This window comes from Saccostrea echinata, unplaced genomic scaffold, assembly GCF_033153115.1.
Source record: "Saccostrea echinata isolate AGI-Se365-2 ecotype Australia unplaced genomic scaffold, CSIRO_AGI_Sech_v1 ptg000015l, whole genome shotgun sequence".
Classification (NCBI taxonomy): domain Eukaryota; kingdom Metazoa; phylum Mollusca; class Bivalvia; order Ostreida; family Ostreidae; genus Saccostrea; species Saccostrea echinata.
In genome coordinates, this window is record NW_026889764.1 from 9039931 (window position 1) to 9064958 (window position 25028).

Here is a 25028-nt window from a genome sequence, read left to right on the forward strand (position 1 = left end):
TCTGTTTAAAGTTGTACAATTGTGAAATTGTGAGTGAGAAAGAAAAATATGATCGTTTGAATCCCTGGCATCTAAATATGAAAGACATTTAAGAGAATTAACTTCGAATATTTTATTTTATTTAGTCCTAAACCAGACAAAAAATTTCCTTAATATACATGTACAGTGTATATAAAGAATTTAGACATTATAATTTAGCTATGCTTTACATACATACACTAAAATATGTTTCTTATCTTTGGTTCAAGTACTGCATTTGGAAAAAAAACAAAGTGACCCCAAATAACTGGACATCAATATCAAATTCCTCCTCCCCCCAATGCCCCTCCCCTGTCATGAATGGTAGCTATTGTGTGATATAAACTGTATATAAAAATGATTTTTTTTTTAGCAGATTACCTTTTGAAATACAACTCGAAAGAGGAAGAAAAAACATGGGTATATTTTCGACCAAACAAGATACAATATTGTGGGAGATTGCTGTGATTTTATTACATGGAGACTTTTTACAAAACGTCAGGGCCACCGATTTTGACACAGCACAGCTTAGACTAAATGTCCATGACACGAACGAGCACACGCCACAGTTCATTGGAACACCGTATAGAGTTGAAGTGTTAGAGAATATTCCAATCAGATCCTCAGTCTTTCAGGTTTCCGCTGTGGATGGCGATAGGAGAGAAAACGGTAGACTTAGGTACGTGCTGCTACAGGGAACACAAAACTTTGAAATTGATGATGTTAGTGGGGTCATTAAAACACGTGCGAACCTTGACCGAGAAATTGCAGATCGTGCGTTGCTTATGGTGGAGGTCCATGACCATGGCACCCCTCCTAAGTCGACTACGGTTATGGTGTCTGTAAGTACATGTAGAATACTTTTTTAAAAGCTTTGAAGATTTTTTCAGGATTTGTTTGAAGGGGAAAGTGTAGTCAAATATATCACCGTTTCTTTATTAATTTATTAATTAATTATACCCGCATTTATACAATTATATCCACATATTTTGAAGAAAGCCCAAGGATATTGTTGTCTTTCCTAACAGAATCGTCCGGAATCTCACGATATATATTCTATGTATTACTCCTATTACATTTTAAACAGTAGCCAATTTAACTTTTGGAATGTGGTTGGTGGTGGCCTGTAGTTGTGCAATAAGTTTCTAGTGTATTCATTTTTATTCCGTGATCCATTAAAGGTATATAACTGCATATGGAGTTAATGTCTCCCAAATGATTCGATACTCAAGAGCATGTTCTACTTAGAAACAATTTCTAAAACCAGGCAAGCTATTGACAAATAAGTTGAAGAACCATGAATATCAACAGACTCGTTTTCGGGGAAGAAAGACCTTGAGCTAAAAAAATACTTGTCATTCAATTTTTTCATATTTTGTATATCTCTAATTAAGTATGTCTTACACATCTAAAAGGAGTTATATCATTAGGTTTCTTGCCCTATTTTAGAGATTTTGATTTACAAATACAGTACTATGTCCTACAGTATTAAGTGGAGTTTTAGTTCTCCATGTTTCCGGGCCTATTACTCTGTCCACAACGGAATTTTTCAAGCATAGATAAAAATATGCAAGTGGACATGTATCCTTTAAAATATTTCAGATTATGAATAGCGTTTAAATTTAAAAAAAAAGCAGGTTTCTTCTATCACATTGCATCTAGATAGGGAAAATTACGTACTTTTTAAGACAAATTAAACAACAAAAAACTTTTAAAATTTGCCAAAAATTCTATCATTCAATATTTTTAAATTTACGTTGAAATGCAAGTCCTTCATATTATTGATTAACTGTGAAAATTTCAAATGGTGAAGCTGACCTCAATATTGCACAGGGTATCGTTAAAGAAAACATAAGCATGGTAAAATCGTGTCATGTTTACATTTTTTGAGTACGGGAAAAACCAACTATGACGTCACACGTAAGCTAAATAAGCGAAAAAAGATGTACGTACATAAGATTTCCGTCATCAGCCATGCAAAATTTTTTTATGTTTCCCGTTTCTCAAAATATTTCAAAATATACTGATTATGACCTGTTTTTACATAATAATACCACCCTTGTATTCACCGAGTATGATCTTGCTGTACTAACAGATCGTTTAAGATGTCACCGATTTGTTGGACGGGCAGTTTAGGGAAACAGAGGAGTGGATCAATCTTTTTATAATTTATTAATCTTAACAAGAATGTTAAATCTTTATTTTTTCATATATGATGGTAATTAAAGTAAAACAAATTGTCAAAAATTTATACAAGAACTGATGGTTTACACGTTTTGCACTTATATAAACGGAGACTATGACAGTTAAACAGAGTCATGTGACCATGTGTCCTTCATCCCCTTAAAGTCAATTTTTAACTAATTCTATGGTGGATACAATGACCTTGTCAGTATATACCATCTATCATTAAGTCGAATGTTGACTGACAAATACAAAATACATACAAATTCATACAAATTGTTAGACCATTATTTTCACCTGGAATTGTGTACGGATTTTTCCGTTTGTTCGATCATGACAAGGAGCACACGGCGGGTGTGATCGGTTGACAGGGGATTATTACTCTTCCATGGCACCTGATCCCACCTCTTATATTTTAATAGGTCTGTGTTAGCTCTGCTCCAATTTGTATTGTTTCAATGAACTTTTTAGCTTTATTACTGTTCCTCATCTTCATATTTCATGCATCATCAATGTATAATGTAGTGATTGACATTATTGAGACTCAGTTCTATTTATGCTGTATTTCTTTCGTTTTCAGGTGCACATTTTGGATGAAAATGACAATGCACCTGTCTTCTCAAGAGACAGATTCATAAGCGCTGTATCGGATGGTGTTAGTATTGGACAGGTAGTGATGCAGATCAACGCAGTTGATGCTGATGCAGGAAAAAACGCAAAGTTATCTTACAGGTTTGTCCACTCAAATAACCCATCCTGCCATGATTTCTCCATTGATCCTTTGTCGGGTGTGATCAGGGTTGCTCAGAAGCTTAATGACGAAAGGGCTTCGCATATACCAGCTTGCAACGTAAAAGTTGTTGCGACTGATGGAGGTGTGCCCACATTATCATCAACAGCAGAAATCACAATAGAAATTGTGTCCCTTAATGATATTATTTAGTTTAATCAAATAAATGAAAGTGTTGTTTGTATATCTATGTATTCAATACTGCCATACCTACAGTCTGTTCACAGGCCTTGACTTTGTATATGTACAGTGCTTATACAAAGGCAAGGCTTCGGGGACAAGGACAACCATACCAAGTCATAATGTATGCCTAAAGGGAATTTTTACAAATTTGTCGATTGACAAATCTAGTATATGAACTTTTCTTTACAAAAGGGCGAATTTTCACACATATGATCCAATCGCTATATTTTTTTAAATAGTGAATTTTCTTTCAATAACATAACTTTGTCTCCCCCTCTAAAATATTTGCTGATACATTATGATTGATACATCCATACGGGTAAAAACAATCATATGACGTTATTGTCAGACCTACCCGTTGCTTTGCAACGAGTTTTGCTATATTTTTCATAATAATTGCAATCTTTTTCATTATTTTTTATATTCTTTGTTAAACAATCTGAAATCCATGGGTACTAATTGTGCCCCCTTATTAGCAGACATGTTTTTGTATCTATATGAAGCAGAATTTATTCAAAAACTTCTACATAAGATAAAAGACACAACAGAGTCTGATTCATATTTGAATATTTCACCAGAGAAAGGCATTGATGGCAAACTAGCAAATAAACTTTAAGATTAACGTCATGACTCAAACTTTTCTATCGTCAACTTCCCATATCTATGTAGCAATGTTCCACTATTACCTGCATCCGGAATTTGACTCATAGTTGATTTAATACGCAAGGGCATATTCCATGTACGAGCAATTTCCAAAACGAAACAGGCTATTGAAAAATTAGTTGATGATGCAAATTCAATGATATCAAAAACCTTCTTTAAAGTCAACATTTTGCAAATTCTATTGTCGATACAATGACCTCTTTACAAATAAAATCTTTCGTTTGGTCGAATGTTGACGGACGTCTTTCATACAAATGGTTACATATTCTTAAGAGGTTGGATTTATTTAAAGAGAGAGAGAGAGAGAGAGAGAGAGAGAGAGAGAGAGAGAGATTGTTATTTTTACACCCCGAATCCACCTGCGTTTCTTTTTTAAGACATGAAAATATTTCAGAGAGTTCTGGAAACACATTTTTCATGGTGCATGTATTTAAAAGAAACAGACTATAATAATTTCCTGTTTACTGCCGTTTTGCATATAAAGGAGGAAGGCCTCAAACTGTCCATTCTGTGAAAGAAAGAACTAATCTCGGGCTTACGGTCCTTGATTAGTTTTTTATTCACAGAATGGACAGTATGAGGCATTTCTCCTACTTAAAACGTTATTTCCTTTGTTCCGAGAATTAACAGAAAAAAATGTACAAAACTGCTGTCGTATTAAGAATTGATTTTGTCAGATAGCACACATACAATGATAAGTTCATTATTTACAGAATGGACAGCCACAGGGGTAAGCTAGGATGCAGAGAAAGTTGTTGAATATCCGTTTTGCTTCCAGATGCATAATAACAAAAGGTCTTTGTCTAAAGTATGGAGAGTTATAGGTGGATTTTTGGGAATTCCGGTATTTATACAAGTATGGGATGCTTCAAAATCAATTTATAGTTTGCGTTGTAAAGGTATACATGTTTTCCTCCAATGGAGAGAATTTGACAGAATCACAATCTAATGTACCAAAAGATGCGCAAATGATTTATATTTGGACCTGGAAACGAAGAGTAAGCGTAAAAGACAATATTAGCCAAATCTGACCTAGAAATGGATTTCTTTTCCAACAAAATACGCAATCAAATTCGAATGAAAACTGCAAATCTTTCATTTGAATTCAATTTTTGAGGATATAGGCTGCAGCAATGTAATGGTGAGAGTGCAAGATTGTGTTCTGCTTGTTGGATTAACCAAGAGCTGAACTTCGACCTGAAAATGTATGTCCATTCCAACGAAATACTGGTAACCAAATTCAAATCAAATCATCTGGAAATGTTTCAATTATAATTATTTTCTGAGGATATATAAACTGCAGAGTATGATGTTTATGGTGTAAACATGACCCAGTCTCCAGAAGGAAAAGCTGAACAGAAGACAGAGCTGCGTTTGACTTACGGATGAGTCGACAAAGCAATTTGTGTGTCCTGTCACTGCAGAGTCCCCTATTCTTATGGTTTTTCCTTGAGTCCAAGACTCGCTGAAGATTCTGAATTTTTTTTATCCCAATCTGTTTTCTGGCTCTTTTACTGTAAAGCAACTTTTATTCGCGTGCGAAATATATCCACGAGTTTCGCGACCTTCTTTTACTGGCAAATATTTCTCGCCGCAAATTGTTAAAGGGGCCTGGACACAGTTGCATTGTTTACAATTTTAAATTTCTATTTTTATTCAAAAAATAACTTAAGTTTCATGAATTGAACTTACATGAATATTCTTAGAATTAAGGTTTACCGGGTGTGTTCATTTTGTTTACTTAGTTTATTTGTTCACTGAACACAGACTGACAATACTGGTGAGTTTGTTTTGCTTTCTCACATTTCTACTCTGAACTTTCTGGATTATAGTTTTCATATTTTTTATTAATACATACCAAAATTTCTTTTTTTTCTTAAGTATTCAGGATAAAGCTTACTCCCTGGATGTGCAAGTCAATCAAGCGCGTCCCGAAATTCGTAGATTTAATAATTTCCAGATAAAAGAAGTTTCTAAACACAATTTTATAATATTTTCATGTGAAATGCTCTAGCAACATATAAGTCATGATATTATACTGAAAATTTTAGAGAATATTAACTTCAAGGCCCCTTTAATTTAATTGAGTATTTATGAAGAATATATTCCCAGTCTTGAACAGAAATCGTCGCGGATGGGTTTCAAAAACAAATCGCGAATAAAAGTCGTCGCGAATAATAATTGGTTTACAGTATTTGTGTAAGGTATGTACATGTATGGTAATGTAAATAAAAGTGGAGTATAGATATATCTAGTATCTAAAACGGATTGATCCGAAATTTACCTGTCTGTTTTCCTATGTACCCTTTGTATTGAAAAACTATGGAGAAAGACGAGAGTAAGGTAATCCCCGTACGCCCTGATTAGTACTAGATAGGCCTGTTCACGATTCGTGTTGTTCACTGGATTTATGAGATTGATCACTGTTCATTATCTTTTACACTATAGTTCAAATGACCCTTTTCTTGGTTACCTCTGTTTCTGTGAAACATCTCTATGAACAATATATTCCTAGAAAATATGCAATTTGTAAGAATTGATATCATCATTTCTAGTCATACAAAGTTTAATAAATCTCGGTATTTTATTTCATAAAGGCTTTCGGTAACATAAAAATATAACAAATTTAGTACATGAATTATTATTTTTTCTTAAAAAAGGAGAATAATAAAGTATATCCAGACCCAAAATCAATGTCTTTCTGATTTCACAAAAATGCCCAACACACCATGCTGGCTTTACAATAGGACAGTAAGTTATTGATTGTGTGAGAAGTCCGAAACAAAAACTCAATAGCAAATTGGTGATTTCCGGATACCGTATTTTTGTTGATGTGATCCTTGTTGTGATCCTCGTCATCAAAATGCTCTTCTCTGAGTACATTCCTTTGACCAGCTGACAAGGGGAAGTAAATCTCATCAAATAAAAAGGTTGTGCTGTTGGAAGTTCTATCACCCTGGTATATGAATCGTCTTTTCTATGATAAAAATTATCTTAATTTATGTAAAATCAGGCTATAACTGAAGGAATAATAAAATTTCAAAGAATTTTACAGAAATCTAATGTTTGTGACTATGGAATGCAGAAATATTAGTCAAAATCCAAATTTGACCTGAAATACATCTTTCTGCAGTCTTCTCGAGTGCAGTTATTGAACTCATTATAAAACTGTACGAAGAAAAATATTCTAAGAAATTCTATTTTAATAATCGTCGCTAAATCGTACGCCTTACCATCGAACAATCTATCTGACAAGTAGAATAAAACTTAATTTTCTATATGTCAGACATTTCCCAGGTAGTTAGCATTATTACAATTCCTTTAGGCGTAGTATACCGAGACAGAACCATCAGTTGTTCTTCTTTATATAATGATATGTGCTTTTATGACCGCGTAGAGCAGCGGTTAGAGCGTCTGCTCTAGAGTCGCGGAGTAAGGGGTTGACCCTTACATCTCGGGTTCGAATCCCACTGTTGGACGTGGAGACCGGTTCTTCGTCCTTCGGATGAAATTGTATAAGCCGAGGTCCCGTGTCGCAGTAGGTGCAGGCACGAAAAAGGTCCCTCACTGCTCAATGGCCCTAAGTACCGAGTATAGGTCAAAATTTGCAGCTCTCCACCGGCAAGTGGTGGCGTCTCCATATGAGTGAAAAATTCTCGTGAGGGACGTTAAACAACAAACAAACAAACAAACAAACTTATGAACTTAGTTGTATTCCTCATGTATAAGATGACAATAGCATCTGTGGATCAAAACATCCTAAAATGTTGTGATTTTAAATATATAAGGGGGTTGTGTTGTCAACAAATTACCCCCAAAGATCCACTTAAAATACATGTACATGTATGAAATATGATTCTTCGAGCCATAAACTATAACTCGAGTATTTTGTACATCGTATTCCAGCTATAAAAAACAAGCAATCCCCTAGAATTTTTAAACAGAGCTCTTATTTTCCAGTAAGTTTAATAGTTTAAATATTTTTATGACCACTAACCCAAATGACTCAACAGATCAACATAAAAAATATCAATCCTGTTTGCCATAAGCCATTATTTAACAAAATGCTTCAACTATAATATTTAATGCACTATCTTGTATTTTCATAACAGTTCTTCTTTTTCAGGAAGTTAAAATGATGTGAAATTGCCCTGATCTTTTATGACCACCAAGATTGCTTATAAATAATGCAAAACCTAGAAGACCACGGACACATTTTTATCAGAATAGCTCATTCGACCTTTAAGCCAGTAACAGGCATTGTGATTCGTATCTAAATCATATGTTTCTGCACACATGAATGTTAAATTTGATTTGAAAAATGCTCTTGCGTATCGAATCAACTGAGAGATATATGCCCCTTATGCAGGTGATGAAGGTATATTGCTGCATAAGTAAGGGAAGCTGACGATTGAAAAGTTAAAGTCATCACGTTTATCATAAAGCTTGGTTGTTAGATTACCATTAACGTCTTTTTCAAGTAAAATATCCAAATATGAAACAGATGTTTCAGACTCTGTGGTATCTTTTATCTCAAGCTCACCGGGATATATCGTATCGACATAAGAATGGAAACAATCATTGTTAATTGACAATACGTCGTCGATATATCTAAATGTCGAGTTGAAGGCCAAAGCAAGTGTTTTCTTCTTTTCACGTATAAGATTCTGGACAAACTCTGCTTCATATAAATACAAAAAAGGTCTACTAATAACGGGGCACAATTGGTACCCATGGGAATTCCAATAGATTGTTGGAAGACCTGGTCTCCAAAAACCACATAGATATTGTCAATCAGAACCTCAAGCATCTTTTTCATGTCAACTTCAGAGTACTTGTGTGTACAATCAGAATGTTTTTTAACAAAATAATTTTGCATATGACCAATGACAAGGTAAGTGAATTTACGAGTTACATTTTTATTGAAAAAGCAGCTGTTAATGATATCAAAAAGCCTGGACTTTAATTTATCGTGGGGAATGGTTGTGTTGAACAGTCGTAAGTGTTTAAGGCGTTGATTTTGGCAAAATCTTGAGATTTCAAATTTTCCAAAAGTTCCTTGGAAATTTTAATTATCCACATCTAATTTACACTACTTCTCGAATATATTGTTGCACAGTACTCTTGAATTTCTTCTTCACTACCGTTAATATCTTAGTGAGGAGTAAAGAAAGAGGCTCGGTTGAACATTTACTGGAACCCGCTATGTATCTTTGTAAGGATATTTATGAAGTTTAGGAATCCAATATAAATATGGTAATTCAAATTCATTTTGGTTGTTTGGAATATTAAAAATATTCAAAACTGACATACAATTTGAGGAATGTCTTCTGAACTCAAAATAAGGGGCATAAACACATCTGTTATTTGCATGGATTTTTAATGCAGACGACATTGATTAAAAAGTAACAAATATTGTGATGTATTATAATGGTCATTTTGTTTCATGTCTTAGGAGAGGCAGATATTGACCAATCAAAATCTATCAATTAAAATTCTGGCCACGCGGTGCGTCACTCTGCCTCTTCTCCCACTTACAGCCTTGGAGGACGGACGTTTTTCAAGTTTGTTATTTACCTCCTTCCTTCCCGCCTCCGCCAAAATTTTGGTTGTAATTTTATATTTTTAAGCGTTTTCAGACCCATTTTCATGATTTTTCTGTTAAGTCTAAGTTGTAATTACTCAAAATTTGGATTATATCCCTTTACAAAATTGGTTTATTTCTCATATTTATATTATGTGTCTGCTAAAATTATATGATATTGTTAATAATACTTTTGAGAATTTCAAACAAATCATTAAACATCACAAAGGTGGCAACACACGACAAACTGTTGTACAGACTTTTTATTCATTGAAGGAGGATAAGATAAGGCGTTCTAGTGATGAGAGGAGTATGGAAAGAAATAAGCAATTAATAGGTAACTGGGTTATCAAAATACTTATTGCATTAATATAAATATGTCTTGTTCGTTCAACCTAACTGTTTAACAGTTCAAATAAGGTTTTAACAGGTTGTTGCAGATTCTGTCTTGATGATGACCCTTGCAGAGTTTTCTGGTAACTCAAACATATTGAATGATTCATACACGAATCGTTGGTTCTGTCACTTACTACAAGACATTATTTTGTAATTTTGGCATTTTTGAAAGCAATCATACAGACGTTGTCAAGAACAAGCAAAACTATAATAAAACATCAATTCGGATAATTTCTGAGCTTAAGTATATGTCTATATTACTCTCATTCGTAATTAACATTTATAATTAAGAAGAAGTAGAGGTAAAACCCACTGTAGATACAATAGATATTGCTTTTGCGTTTCAGTGCTTCACTTATAAGTTACAATGAAGGTAACATTTTGGTAAAGTCCTTAAGGTATGCTTTTTCATACGTTTGACACAGTGTGACATGTCATGTTATTTATTTATTTATTTTTTTTTTTATGCCTATTACATATCAATTGAAGAAAATATTCTATTGAATGGCGAATTTACGCCCAAGATCTTTGTAACATACCACGCGTTACAATGATAATAAGAAACAAAAAATCCGGTCAGTGATCGACATATTTATTTTCTTTTGTAACTTTTAAATTAAAATCAACAAATTGAAATCTGACAAGGCAATACTAATATCATGAGAGAAATCTTTTTTTTTCCCTTAATGAAAGATATATTTCGATATCTTGAGAACTCTAGAGAATTAAACGGAAATGAAAAAAATATCAAAGAAAAATAAAATGATGTAGAAAGGAAATTATTCTTACAGATTGGCGAGAAGCCCAATTTAAGTTCCTAATTTACAGAATGTGTTTTTGATATGAAATGATTTGATTTTGTGCCACTTACCAATGAAGCGGTGTCCAATTGTCATTGAATTTTCATTATTTCTTTTCTCGTCGTCCTGGTCGCGATACCCTTCCAACCAGTTTAGTGGGCAACCAGATTTGGGTTTGATTAATGTATATGTCCCTCTAGGCCATTTGACTGATAAAAATTAAACAATAACAGGAACCAATTTTAATTTATTTTAAATAATTTTTCATTAAAACTGAACTTTTAGATAAAGCCATTCTTAATACTAAACGGTCAGTCAGATGCAGTGATTATTCATCTGCAAGTATATACAAGTATTACGATGATTGGCTACTCGTCTGTCAAAGAACAAATATTATGTTTCGAGAAAATATTTTACCCATCGATACTTTTGAAAACCATACTGAAATATCTGTCCTGTTTTGACCCAGGGACTTTAGCAAAATTGAGTGGTGTTGATGTAAAATAACTTGATGTTTTACTGGGAAAAGAACCTTCTTTTTATGTATTTATACTTCATAAGATTGTAATGTATATTAAATTCTGAACTGTTTTCTGACAACAGAGAAACAAGGACCTTTGACAAACAACAATTTTCGCTCAGCAATTGACACTTTTACATTTGTCTCTCTGTAATTCGTAGAGCTATGCTGGGCAAAATGGCAGCTCACATATATCTGATTTCTTTATAAGTATTGTATACTGATGAAGAAAATGCCTGTGTAGATTAATTAAAGATAATATGTCCACCTGCAATCTTGAGGCTGAAAAGACAGAATAGACAGGATAAATTCCTTTTATCCATGATGAAACCTGAAAGAGAAGAAAATGCATCTTTAATACTAAAGCTAGGAAATTCATTAAGACCATGTATAAATTTTTTATAAAACAAATAGTCAGTTTTCAAATGTATTTTATAAGAAAATTCAATTCTGCTTCACTTGCAAATGAATTACAATCTTAAATCTGGAAATAAGTACATACAAAGTTTTAAGAAACTTTAACTAGTATATGAACTGTACAAATCTCTGGTAGGATACAAAAATTCCATGTCATTTTTACCTAAAATATCTAGATCTTTCACCTATACTCTACTAAAAGTATTATTCCTTCATCTATTCTTTTATATGTTTCCAGAAAAATGTATTTGGAATAAATGCTTTCTAAACCTGTTGCCATTTTAATGTCATTTTACATAGATAAACCATGATGGGCATATAAAATGAATAGGCTAGTTTTGAAACACTGATATCTCCAACATCTATGAATTCGTGTTTGAATACTGAGTTCCTACTTTTTGAAATAGACGTCCCATTTATCGAAAGGGATTTTGCAGTAAAAGGCAACAGATGTTTGGAAAAATGATATTTGTTTTTTTTTTTCTTTTAAATGATAATAAATCTTATCCATTTAAAATAATTTAAAACTCCACACGTAATGATTGATAACGGAACACAATAACATTCCTATTTAAGCATGGTAAAGTAATGAGAAGGTTAAGTATAAACCAGAAGTCACTGATGAGACTGTAGCTCTACTGGTTTTTACTTAATTAACAAAAACAGAAAAGTAGCACTTAACATGCATTCTCTGTAAGCACCAAAAAATTTACTATAGGGCTTGGAAACGACATCTCTCCGATTTTGATGAAATTTGCACCATAGGTGCATCTTGGCACAAAACTAGGAAATATGGTGTTAGAAGTTTCACACGTGCACCCGGTTGCCATGGAGACGGATCAATTGAATTTGGCCATTTTTGGCCCTTTTTGACCTAATGAAAACATGAAAATTGAGGAAATGTAAATGCATTTTTGTCTTTATGTAGTAAACTCAAACACAAATCATTGTATCATAAGAAAACATCAACTTTTAAGGTATACAGGGCATATAATCGGTTATTCCAGAATTATTCCCACTCTAAGAAAAAGGTCCTGTAAAATGACATTGTTTCTGAAAATGTGAAAAATGGGAAATTTGGTATTTTTTGAGAACTTTAAAGTTAAATAAAAAAAATTGTCTACGGAAATTTTTCAAATCTTATGTGTGTTTTCATACTTCAGAATTAGGAGTGTCACCTCATGAAAAAATTGGAGTGGGATCTCAATTCTATTTTTAGTAACATGTATCTATAAATAGACACATTTCAGAAAAATCTAAAAAATCAAATTTGGGCAGAGTTTAAGATGCCATTGGTAGGTATTTAAGAAATATACTGTAAAAGTCAATATGTTAATGACAGAAACTGGACACCAATAACTACTATGCATATTATTTGAAGGGAGTTCCGTTTTCTATTTATAGCTTCAAATGCCTTAAAATAGACTTGTCTCATAATATGTGTAAAAATGACTATTTTCTATCATTTAGAAGCTCCACTAAAACATAAGTGATAAACATACTGCTATCACCAATATTTCATCAATTAGAACATGGGATAATACAATAACTCACACATTATTGAGGATAGGCTCTCATTTCTATAAATAGTACAAATGTCTAAAATTAGACACATGTGAAATTAACGACGAAATGTAGATTTTTGCACTAGTTCTCACATTAGAGATGAACAATTTGCATACTAACTGTCATTAACTGTAACTGACATAATGTGACTGACAAGTACAGGAAAGCATTAACTGAAATGCAGAATAATAAGCGGAGGTTTCCATTTCTATTTATAGTAACAATTGTTTAAAAATAGACATTCTACAAATTATCAAGAAAATGTAGAATTTTGCACTATTTTCTCACATTAGGGATGGACAATTTGCAGACAAACTGCTATTAATTGTTAATAACATAAGGGGAACAACAAGTACAAGAAAGCATTAACTGAAATGCAGAATAATAAGCGGAGGTTTCCATTTCTATTTATAGTAACAAACGTTTTATAATTATGGAAGAAATGTAGAATTTTGCACTGTTTCTTACATTAGGGATGGACAATTTGCAGACTAACTGCTATTTACTGTTATTGACATCAGGTGACCGACAAGTACAAGAGAGCATTAACTGAAATGCAGAATAATCAGTGGAGGTTTCAATTTCTATTTATAGCAACACATGTCTAAAAATAGACATATTGCAAAAAATCAAGAAAATATAGATTTTCGTATACTAGGAATGGAAATTTTGCCGATTAACTATTATTAACTGTTATTGACAAAAGGTGAATGACAAGAACAGGAAAGCATTTACTGAAATGCAGAATAATCAGCGGAGGTTTCGATTTCTATTTATAGCAACATACGTGTATGTCTAAAAATAGACATAGTGCAAATAATCAAGGAAATATATATAGATTTTTGCCCTATTTCTAACATAAGGGATGCTCAATTTGCAGACTAACTATTATTAATGTAATGTGACTGACAAGAACAAGAGAGCATTAGCTAAAATGCAAAATAATCTGCGGAGATTATTTCCATTTCTATTTATAACACCAAATACTTAAAAATACATATGTCTCAGCATATGAGAAAAAATGAAAATTTCCCCCAATTACAACCTTCACAAAAATATTTAAAATAACATTGCTCTCCAAAATATGCCATCTTCAAGTACATGTGGTCATACAACACTTCACACATTAATGAGCATGGGCTCACCATTTTTTACTACAGTAACAATAAACTAAAAATATATGTAATGTATATATAGGAACTCCCATGGTTTGTGCTTGAATATGATTTTTATCCAACCAGTTGTGTGGTTTTTTTACTCCCGAGCCTTAGCGAGGGGATAAAAAACTCACAACGAGTTGGATAGAATTCATATCCAACCACAAATCATGGGAGATTCTTTTTATCCTATGTTTTATACATCACAATCAATGTTTTACACTGTTTTTATATAGGAATCTACTTCATTTTACTTCTCCACTCTCACGCTTAAACGCATTGTGACGTCATAACTGTGGGATATCAAAAAAAAAAAAAAAATCAAATGAGTGATATCCACGGGATAAAAGGGTAAACATGTGGAAGATCACCTATTTTTCGTGGGGTAATTTTTTCGTGGTTTGAAGAAAAAATGAGTTGGTGAAGGGGATTTTCATTGTGAATGAAGAAAAGCTTGGTTGATATATATCTGAATTTTACATTTCGTGGAGGACATATATTTGTGGGTCTCTCTATGCCATAAAACACCCACAAAATTTAATGATTTTACAGTATCTCAAATAATTTAGAAAATGTAGGTTCTTGCACTATTTCAAACATAAGAAGTGGAAAATTTGCAGATTTTCTGTCATAACCATATTGTGACTTACAAGAACTAGTCAATATTAATTGAAATGCAGAATTACCAGTACTAGTAGAGGTTTCCATTTCTATTTATAGCAATAAACATCAACAAAAACATACCCCTCAGCAAATAAGGAACCAGAAGTCTCTGACGAGACTGTAGCTCTACTGGTATTTATTTAACAAAGGAAGAGAAAAGTAGCTAGCACTTGGACTTGACAGTAAATAAAAAAAATATATCCTTATTTAGCTTCTTTTTGTGTCAAGATTGCAGTTGGTCAAAAACTGTAATAGGAGTAGCTTTTGAAAGAATTGACGAAATTTCCTTTTTATTTTTTTTGGTTACCATGACAACACTGTTATCTAAAACTAAAATCTAATGTGCAGGATTATGTGTCTTCTTGGAATCAGATCAAAGCTGTAGAAGAGGCTTCCTGATAGAATTTGACAGGAATTTTTAATTTTAGTCACCATTTCAACGCCATTCATCAAAACAAAAAACTGATAAGCAGAGTGATGTATCTCAGTGTAGTCTACTTGTATATAATTTAATTTTGGTTTTTACTCGTCATTTGATTGGATAAAAAATTAGTTTATACTATATAACCTGTGTTGCCTAGGTTACACTGACTTAAGTCAAAAACGTATCGATCCGCTTGATGTTACATTTTAATTATGTACAATTTGAAGGAGAAATTGTTATTTTTTCACACTTAGTGCCCGCTGAAATATGGCTAAAATAATAATGCCTTGGCATTAAACAGTAATCAATCAATCAATTACACTTGGTGAAGGAATATTAAATAATAAGGATTGAATTTAATAGCTACCCAGTATTAAAAGTAAGTCCCAATAAAGCTAAAAATGACAATCTTACACCAATTAGAAAATTCGTAGAAATTTTTTTTTTTACAGTTCTACCAATCTCCACTATATTTCACACATTATTGAGAATGGGTTCTCCAGTCTTTTTCATAGAAATATGTCTAAAATAGACATATTGTGATTTTTTGAAAGATGAAGATGTTCAGTATTTTAGACATTATGGATGGAAAATCTGCAGACTGTCATAAACATCATTTGGCTTACATGTACAATTATAAGTCACAGTTAATTGAAATAATTCAATAAACAAAAATAATTTACAAACATTTACCAATATCTTTAAAAAAAAATAAGTATGGTCCTTCATGCATATATTTCCATTGTATCATTTTTAGTGTTTGGTGGCAAAATTAACAAGAGGTCCAAGAGCCTTGAATCGCTCTTCTGATAAACTGTACAACCTATCACTTCTATTTGAAGCCTCTAAGTATCCTGTATATTTAGATAAAGTCTTGAAATTCCAAATCGTCATCTTGACCTACATTTTAGATGAAACACTCTGAGAACCCAAGATGATTCTAAGCCCATTAGTATCCGAAATATTGAATTATAGTCATATAAATTGAAAAGTAGGTCACGGTGACTTACTTTTCAGTCAATTTACTCCGAGGACCCAAGATGCATCAACTGACAAAGTTTGATGATGCTAACCCAATTAGTACCCGAAATATTTAATTAGAGTGATATAAATTGAAAAGTAGGTCATGGTGCCCTACTTTTCAGCTGACGTTTTTCGAGGACCCAAGATGCATCAACTTACAAAGTTTTATGATCATAGGCCTTAAAATGTCCAAATTATGCCTCTAAAACGCTTTGAAATCGAATGCCTGCAAAGTTCAAAAAGTAGGTCACTGTGACCTACTTTTTAATAAATATGTTTTATGGCCCCAAGATGCATCATCTTACAAGATTTAATGATTCTAAACCTCTCAGTATTCGAATTAATGACCTTAATTGTTTTAAAAAAGATTAGCCATAAAATTCAAAAAGTAGGTCAAGGTGACCTACTTTTTAGTCAACGTACTCCGAGGACCCAAGATACATCAACTGACAAATTTTGATGATCATAGGCCTTAAATTGTTCAAAATATGCCTCTAAATCATTTTGAAAAAGAATGGCTGCAAAATTTAAAAAGTAGGTCACCGTGATTTACTTTTGAGTCAACATGATATGAGGTCCTCAGATGCATCAACTGACAAGATTTGATGATCCTAGTTCTTATAGTAAACAAAATATCAACATTATAATATAATGTAATTTTTGGTCAACTTTGAAGAGACCTTGAGACCATGCCCTTTGCCCCAGGGTGATTTCCCGTGCAAATTTTAATCTACAACATATCCTTATCCTTTTGTGTAAGTTGGTGATAATCTGCCCAGTGGTTTTTGAGAAGAAGATTTTTTAGCATTCAGTACTTTTGTTTCTATTTTCCTAATTATCTCCCCTTTTTTAAGGGTCACAACCCTAGTTTTAGTAAAAATGGGAGTTGTTGGGCCAAGGATACCCTGTAACAAATTTGACAATAATTGGCCAAGGGGTTCTTGAGTTATGGCCCATATTATATAAAGCTTACACACATCGCACAAATGGCCATAGCATTAGCTCTTTGAGCCTTTGGCTCAGAAGAGCTAAAAATGGAAACCTCCACCGATTACTCTACTTTTCAGTTAATGCTGTGTTTTTCTTGTCGAATACATAACCTTTATAACAATAAGTCTGCAGATTTCCCATCCCTCATGTGAGAAATAGTGCAAAATTCTACATTTCGTCTATAATATGATTTTTAAAACATTTGTTACTATAAATAGAAATGGAAACCTCCACTGAATGTACTGGATTTCAGTTAATGCTGTCTCGCTCTTTTCAGTCCCCTTATGTTAACAACAGTAAATAAGAGTTAGTCTGCAAATTGTCCATCCCTAATGTGAGAAACAGTGCAAAATTCTACATTTCTTTAATAATTTGCAGTTTGTCTATTTTTAAACATTTGTTACTATAAATAGAAATGGAAACCTCCGCTTATTATTCTGCATTTCAGTTAATGCTTTCTTGTACTTGTTGTTCCCCTTATGTTATTAACAATTAATAGCAGTTTGTCTGCAAATTGTCCATCCCTAATGTGAGAAAATAGTGCAAAATTCTACATTTTCTTGATAATTTGCAGAATGTCTATTTTTAAACAATTGTTACTATAAATAGAAATGGAAACCTCCGCTTATTATTCTGCATTTCAGTTAATGCTGTTCTGTACTTGTCAGTCACATTATGTCAGTTACAGTTAATGACAGTTAGTATGCAAATTGTTCATCTCTAATGTGAGAACTAGTGCAAAAAATCCACATTTCGTCATTAATTTCCCATGTGTCTAATTTTAGACATTTGTACTATTTATAGAAATGAGAGCCTATCCTCAATAATGTGTGAGTTATTGTATTATCCCATGTTCTAATTGATGAAATATTGGTGATAGCAGTATGTTTATCACTTATGTTTTAGTGGAGCTTCTAAATGATAGAAAATAGTCATTTTTACACATATTATGAGACATGTCTAGTTTAAGGCATTTGAAGCTATAAATAGAAAACGGAACTCCCTTCAAATAATATGCATAGTAGTTATTGGTGTCCAGTTTCTGTCATTAACATATTGACTTTTACAGTATATTTCTTAAATACCTACCAATGGCATCTTAAACTCTGCCCAAATTTGATTTTTTAGATTTTTCTGAAATATATCTATTTATAGATACATGTTACTAAAAATAGAATTGAGATCCCACTCCAATTTTTTCATGAGGTGACACTCCTAATTCTGAAGTATGAAAACACACATAAGATTTGAAAAATTTCCGTAGACAATTTTTTTTATTTAACCTTAAAGTTCTCAAAAAATACCAAATTTCCCATTTTTCACATTTTCAGAAACAATGTCATTTTGCAGGACCTTTTTCTTAGAGTGGGAATAATTCTGGAATAACCGATTATATGCCCTGTATACCTTAAAAGTTGATGTTTTCTTATGATACAATGATTTGTGTTTGAGTTTACTACATAAAGACAAAAATGCATTTACATTTCCTCAATTTTCATGTTTTTATTTGGTCAAAAAGGGCCAAAAATGGCCAAATTCAATTGACCCGTCTCCATGGCAACCGGGTGCACGTGTGAAACTTCTAACACCATATTTCCTAGTTTTGTGCCAAGATGCACCTATGGTGCAAATTTCATCAAAATCGGAGAGATGTCGTTTCCAAGATTTTTTGGTGCTTACAGAGAATGCATGTTAACCCTTAAAATATAGCAACAGCAATAAATAAAATAAAGATCATTAGTTTTAGTCTCTTTCTGAGTCAAGTTTAATTGCACTAGAACGAAAACTGCAGTGGGAGTAGCGTTTTGAAAGAACTTTACAGAAATGTCTAATTATCATAACTATGGAAACACCGTTCATCGAAATCAAGAACTGATATACCGAATTATGTATCTTAGTGTACGTAGTTTACTTGTGTACCAAGTTATACTGAAATCGGACTTTGTCTAGAAGAAATGTTTTGAAAGAATTCCACAGAAGGTTTTATTTTTAATAATCATGGCAACACTGTTCATCGAAATCAAACACCAATATGAGAAGTTATGAATCTTAGTGTAAAGTAGGTAGGTAACAAGTAAAAATGAAATCGGACTAAAATTTTAGGAGTAGCGTTTTGAAAGAATTTCACATCTTTTTTTAAATATATATGGCAAAAGCGCTCAACTAAACCAAGAACCGATAAAAAGAATTATGTATCTTAGTGTAGTCTACTTGTGTAACAAGTTATACTGAAATCGTACTAAAACTTTAGTTGGGAGGAGAAAGGCTTTGAAAGAATTTCACAAAAAATTCTATTTTAGTAACCATGACAACACTTTTAATCAAATAAAAAAAAACAAATATAAGAAATATGCATCATAGTGTAGTCTACTTGTCTACCAAATTATATTGAAATCAGACTAAAACTGTAGGAGGACTAGGGTTTCGAAAGATTTTCACAAAAAAGTTCGTAACTATGGCAATAAATTTCATCAAAATCAAAACCGATAATCAGAATTATATATCTAAGTGTAGTCTTCTTGTGTACCAAGATATATTGAAATCGGTCTAAAACTCTAGAAGGAGTAGAGTTTTGAAAGAATTTCACAAAAGTTCTATTTTTTGTAATCCTGACAGCACCGATCATCGAAATCAAGAACCAAGTATGCAGTACTATGTATCTTAGTGTTGTCTACTAATATGCAAATTAAAGATATATTGAAATTAGTCCTAAACTGTGGGAGTAGTAGCATTTTGAAGGATTGTTTACAAACAGACGGACGGACAGACGGCGGACACCTTCCTCTGGAAACGATCAAATGTTTGATAAGATCATATCTTCGGATACTAATATTTTCAACAGAAGTGAGAAAAGCCACAATGTCTCATATGGATAGCAATCTTTTTAAAAGATGAATTTCAGTTTATCAGATTTAATTAATTTAATTAATTACACAGGTGCGTTAAGGCTAGGTATAGGCATTTCTATGCAAATAATCTGATTAAAATGCCTAAGGACTATATCTATTATACGGAGAAAGTTGAAACTTATTGTCTAATACATACTTGGTACCCACGACATGAGATAGCCAGTACACATTATGACGTCATATTATGACGTCATTGTTCTTTACTACATAAGATTATAATGGATATCAACAAAAATGCTTCGGCGCAAGGGCATGCTCTATTTTATCTAGCTGAAACAGGGTATATTTAGAAGCAAAATATTCCAAAGTTTGCTGGTATTGCTGCACAAATATCAACAGCTCAGTTGCTTAATTTCTATTTGCAAAGTTTAAAGTTCAATAGAGGTAAAAATGTACAATCCGGTATGTTTCCTCAAATTCTGGTGGAACGAGAAAATGCCTAGGATTTGTGTAGCAGTTTTAATTATCTATAGAATATTCTTCTTAGCATTATACAATTTTTATGTAAAAATAAATAGGGTAATCCCTTGCACCGAAGCTGTTTTGTTGATGTGTTTTATTACCTCCAGTAGGTAAGATCTGTGACTTCATAACATGACGTCAAAATGTGTACTAGCCATAACATATCGTGGGTAGTAAGTATGCATAAGAAAATAAATCAACACTTTCTCTGAATAATAAATATACCTATAATGTGTTGTTATTAGCTCATTTGCATAGAAACGCCTATACCTTGCCTTAACTCACATGCATTGAGGGATTAATTCTGCCTGAAATCTTTTCATATCTAAATAGAATAAAGTTTGTGATCAAAGAGCATACTTCACTTTTATCCTTTCTTATTTTATTTTTAAAAAATAAAGCTTAGTTTAAGAAACACCTATTAGTGAAACAGGAAAGATATTTTAAAAATATATAGAATATAATAGTAGAAACTGTGACAGATACTGAATATACATTGACTTTGATTTAAAATAATAGAAATTTTCAGCCTTAAACATGTAATTATCTTTATTCATAACTAGGATTCTTATATTTTATGATGATGAAAATGTTTTAATTATATTCACTATATAACTTATAAAATGAAACTTCATTGAAAATGCTAAAAGATATCAGTAGAGTTGAAAATTAAGTTCTTGGTTGAACTAACAGAGTCAGTATGTCAAGTGTGCTAACTTGTTATTCGTAAGAATGTGAACTGTATACATGTATGAAATCCCTAAGGCATATATTTGAAATGACAGTTTCAGTACAGTTTGACAAATTAAAAAAGATAAAATATGTCATAGCCTTTAGATTTAATATATGATGGATAAAAAAAAATATCTCAAAGCTATTAAATGTATCAAATTTCTCATCTTCTAGATCAATTGCCATTTTTGAACAGATAAAATATACGAAATTGTGCTCATTGCATCGAAAATACTGTATGTGTAACCAAAGTTCTCTAAGTATTGAATTTGAAAATAACGAACAACTATCATGCTCAAATGTCTATTGAAACAATACAGATTTGGAACAGAGCAAACGCGAACCTATAGAAAACATCAGAAGGGGGATCAGGTTCCAAGGAGAATTAAACATCCCCTGTCTACCGGTTACACCCACCTTGTGTTCCTTGTCATGATCAGGCAAACGGAAAATTCCGTACACAATTCAGTTTGAAAATAATGGCCTAATATTTTCTATGAAAAAAGTCAGTACATACTCGCCTTAAAGCTGAACACGATTCGTAAAAGGAATTTGTCCGCCCTATTCTTTTATTCAGTCGTAACCTTACAACAAAACTTTATGGGAAACGTGATGAATTTTGGAGTAATATATCCTAATCACCTGCATATGGGGTTTATGTCTCCTAGTTGATTCGATAAAAAATAATCGTCTCTAAACATACTAGGGGCAGATCCTGAGTAAAAAAAAACCCAGGGAGATATAAAGGGGATGGAATAACATTCTAAAGTTGTTTCTTACACAGAGTAGAATAAATATAATATAGTAAAACACGCTTATAACGAAGTGCCAGAGACGGACGATTTTGCTTCGTTATACACGTCATTTATGACGAAATATAAGTTAAGAATATATTTTTAAGCTACGAGGAATGAAAATCACTTTGCTGTAAACTTCACTTCATTATAAGTGTGTTTTACTGTAGTCTCTTGACTCTCCTTCTTGAAACTTTGGTGAGAATTTTTACTCACTTAATAAAATATGGAGATAAAGCACAGTATTCAAGCTCAAAGTCCATTTAAACAATACAAATCGGGAGCAAAGCAAACACGGACTTCCAAAAAATCAGAGGTTGGATCAGATACCATGGAGAAGTGAGCATACCCTGCCGACCGCTCACACCCGCCGTGCGCTCCTTGTCATAATCGGGGAATAACGGAAAAATCCGTCGACAATTCAGTGTGTAAATAATGAATAATAACAATTAGTATGAAAAACGTCAGTCAGCATTTGACTTATTGATAAATTGTATTTGCTGACAAGGTCATTGTATCGACTATAGAGCTTACGAAATGACGACTTTATACGAGACTGCTGATATTCTTGTTTCATCAACTTGTTTGTCAATTACTTACCTCGGTTTAGAAATTGTTCATACGGTCAGCATGTTCTTGCTTATCAAATCAACTGAGAGATATAAACCACGTATGAAGGTGATGAAGGTATATTGCTGCATAAGTAAAGTCATCACGTTTATCATACAGCTTGGTTGTTAGATGTTAACATGGGAGTTGTGCTCTCAATATGTTCTATTCATATCGAAAAGTTTCCATAAAAATAGAAAGGTGATCAATTGAAAATGATTTCTTTTTCTTATCGACCTGTCTGTCTACAGAGATATAAATTCCTTCTTACATTAGCCTTTGAACTTTGAAAAATAGAACATTTTATGAAAACTAGCCAGTATTCTTGTCTGATTATTTTTTTTTTCAATTTTACGCCCATTTCATACATTAATTTCATTACCAATGTCGGTCTCATATTGACAGTGGTAACTCAGGTATTAAGATTTTGTATATATCAATTTAAGGAACAACTTATTTCTATCATTTACTTTAAGATGCTGGAGCACGTGTCATATCCTGATTTGTACAATCCTTCTTTCACATTTATTTATCGATCGATTTGATCTCCTTTTAAACCGCAGTTAGCAGTCAGAATTACCAGTGGTACTTTGAGCGTTTAGCTGCTAACATGGTGAATTCAACATTTTTGTGTGACAACTGCACTGTTGGGGACGCTACAAACAATCCTGGTGATGTATATCTCTGGGTAGGCTTTGTTGTCGTTTTGGCAGCTTTTGTCAGCAACTTGATACCATTGATAGTATTGGTCAGAAATTCAAAACTTAGAAAGCATCGCTTTTTTAGATTCTTAATTAGTCTTAGTATAAATGCCATATTGACAAGCCCTTTTCTTCTCACGGCTACAATCTTAAGGAAAATTACACCAGTGGACGATTTTTCTAAAATAAGAGTTTACTATGATTGCTTGCTGTTACAGTCATATTTGCATCAAGGAATAATTGCCACAGAACGATTCATTGCAACCGGACGAAACTTTGATACTTATAGAAGATGTTTTACGACACAGAGACAGATTGTTTACTTAATTCTAAGTTATTTCATAGTTGGTGCCTTTGCATCAATTGTTGTGGGAGTAAATTACGAATTTGATGCAAGATATCCACAATATTTGTATGGAAAAAGGCACAGTTACATACTTTTTATATACGGCTGTACAGTTCTGTTGCTGTTGACAATTATAATATTTCTGTCTTCTGTCTCCACCTACCGTGTGATAAAATCTTACTTAAATAAAAGACGGACTGTCGAGACGACGAATGTAGGGGATCCACAATTACCAACACTGAAAGTGCAAACTTTGAAAACTTGGAGCTACCAACGACGCAATCAGGTTGCGCCTGCAAAAGAACCATGCTCATCAACCTCGACTGTCCCTCTTTCAACATTGAATACCGCAGTATGGACAACTCATAATTTAGCATCGAATTCAAACGAGACTGTGCAAGTTGATCCACTTCCACAACAAACTGGTCAGCAATTAAGAAATAAGCATTCATCTCTTTCGACAAAGAAAACGATCTCAGTTTCGTTAATAAGGTCGAAGTGCAAGCGTGAAATTGAAGTTATTAAGACATTTTTACTGATACTCCTTGTTGTTTTGTGTTTTAACGTTCCCTATTGGTTAATTAGAGTTCTGATGTATATAGACAGAAGCATTGTTCCGCTATCTATGAAGCATGTGTGTTTTATTATTTCCGGTGCACAGTATGTAGCGAATCCTATCATATACTTTTTTAGAATAGAAATCTTTCGAAAAGCTCTTTCATGTGCCAATCATTGATAACTGAAACATTTTTATTGGAAACATCTCAGTGTGAAATGTAGGCCGTGGAAGGAAAGCCACCTGTACATGTACTGAAGCAAAATCTTAAAGTTGTACTTATTTTTTGTAAGGTTGAAGTCTTTTATAATTTTCATAAACAATTTTTTAATTAATCTCTTTAATAAAGAAATCACTGTGGAATTGTATGTTGTTTTTAAAAGATTATCAAGCAACAAGAACTGTATTGAACAGTAGGTATAAAATTGTTGTTTTTTTCAATTCTGGTTCAATTTTTCTGTCTTATTTCAGAATTGTTTCCGATGTTTTTTTTTTTTTTTTTTTTTTTTTTTTTTTGCATACATTTGGAAATTCAAATAGG

At 32.7% G+C, this 25028-nt stretch overlaps 1 protein-coding gene across 1 annotated transcript; it reads left to right on the forward strand.

Annotated features, from left to right (window-relative positions):
* The first annotated feature begins 434 nt into the window (after positions 1 to 434).
* On the forward strand, positions 435 to 3145 carry LOC133188067 (cadherin EGF LAG seven-pass G-type receptor 1-like). The gene is made up of 2 exons (XM_061323456.1): positions 435 to 860; positions 2783 to 3145. The coding sequence occupies exons 1-2, from the start codon at positions 435 to 437 to the stop codon at positions 3143 to 3145; spliced, it is 789 nt and encodes a 262-aa protein (XP_061179440.1).
* The last annotated feature ends 21883 nt before the right edge of the window (positions 3146 to 25028 follow it).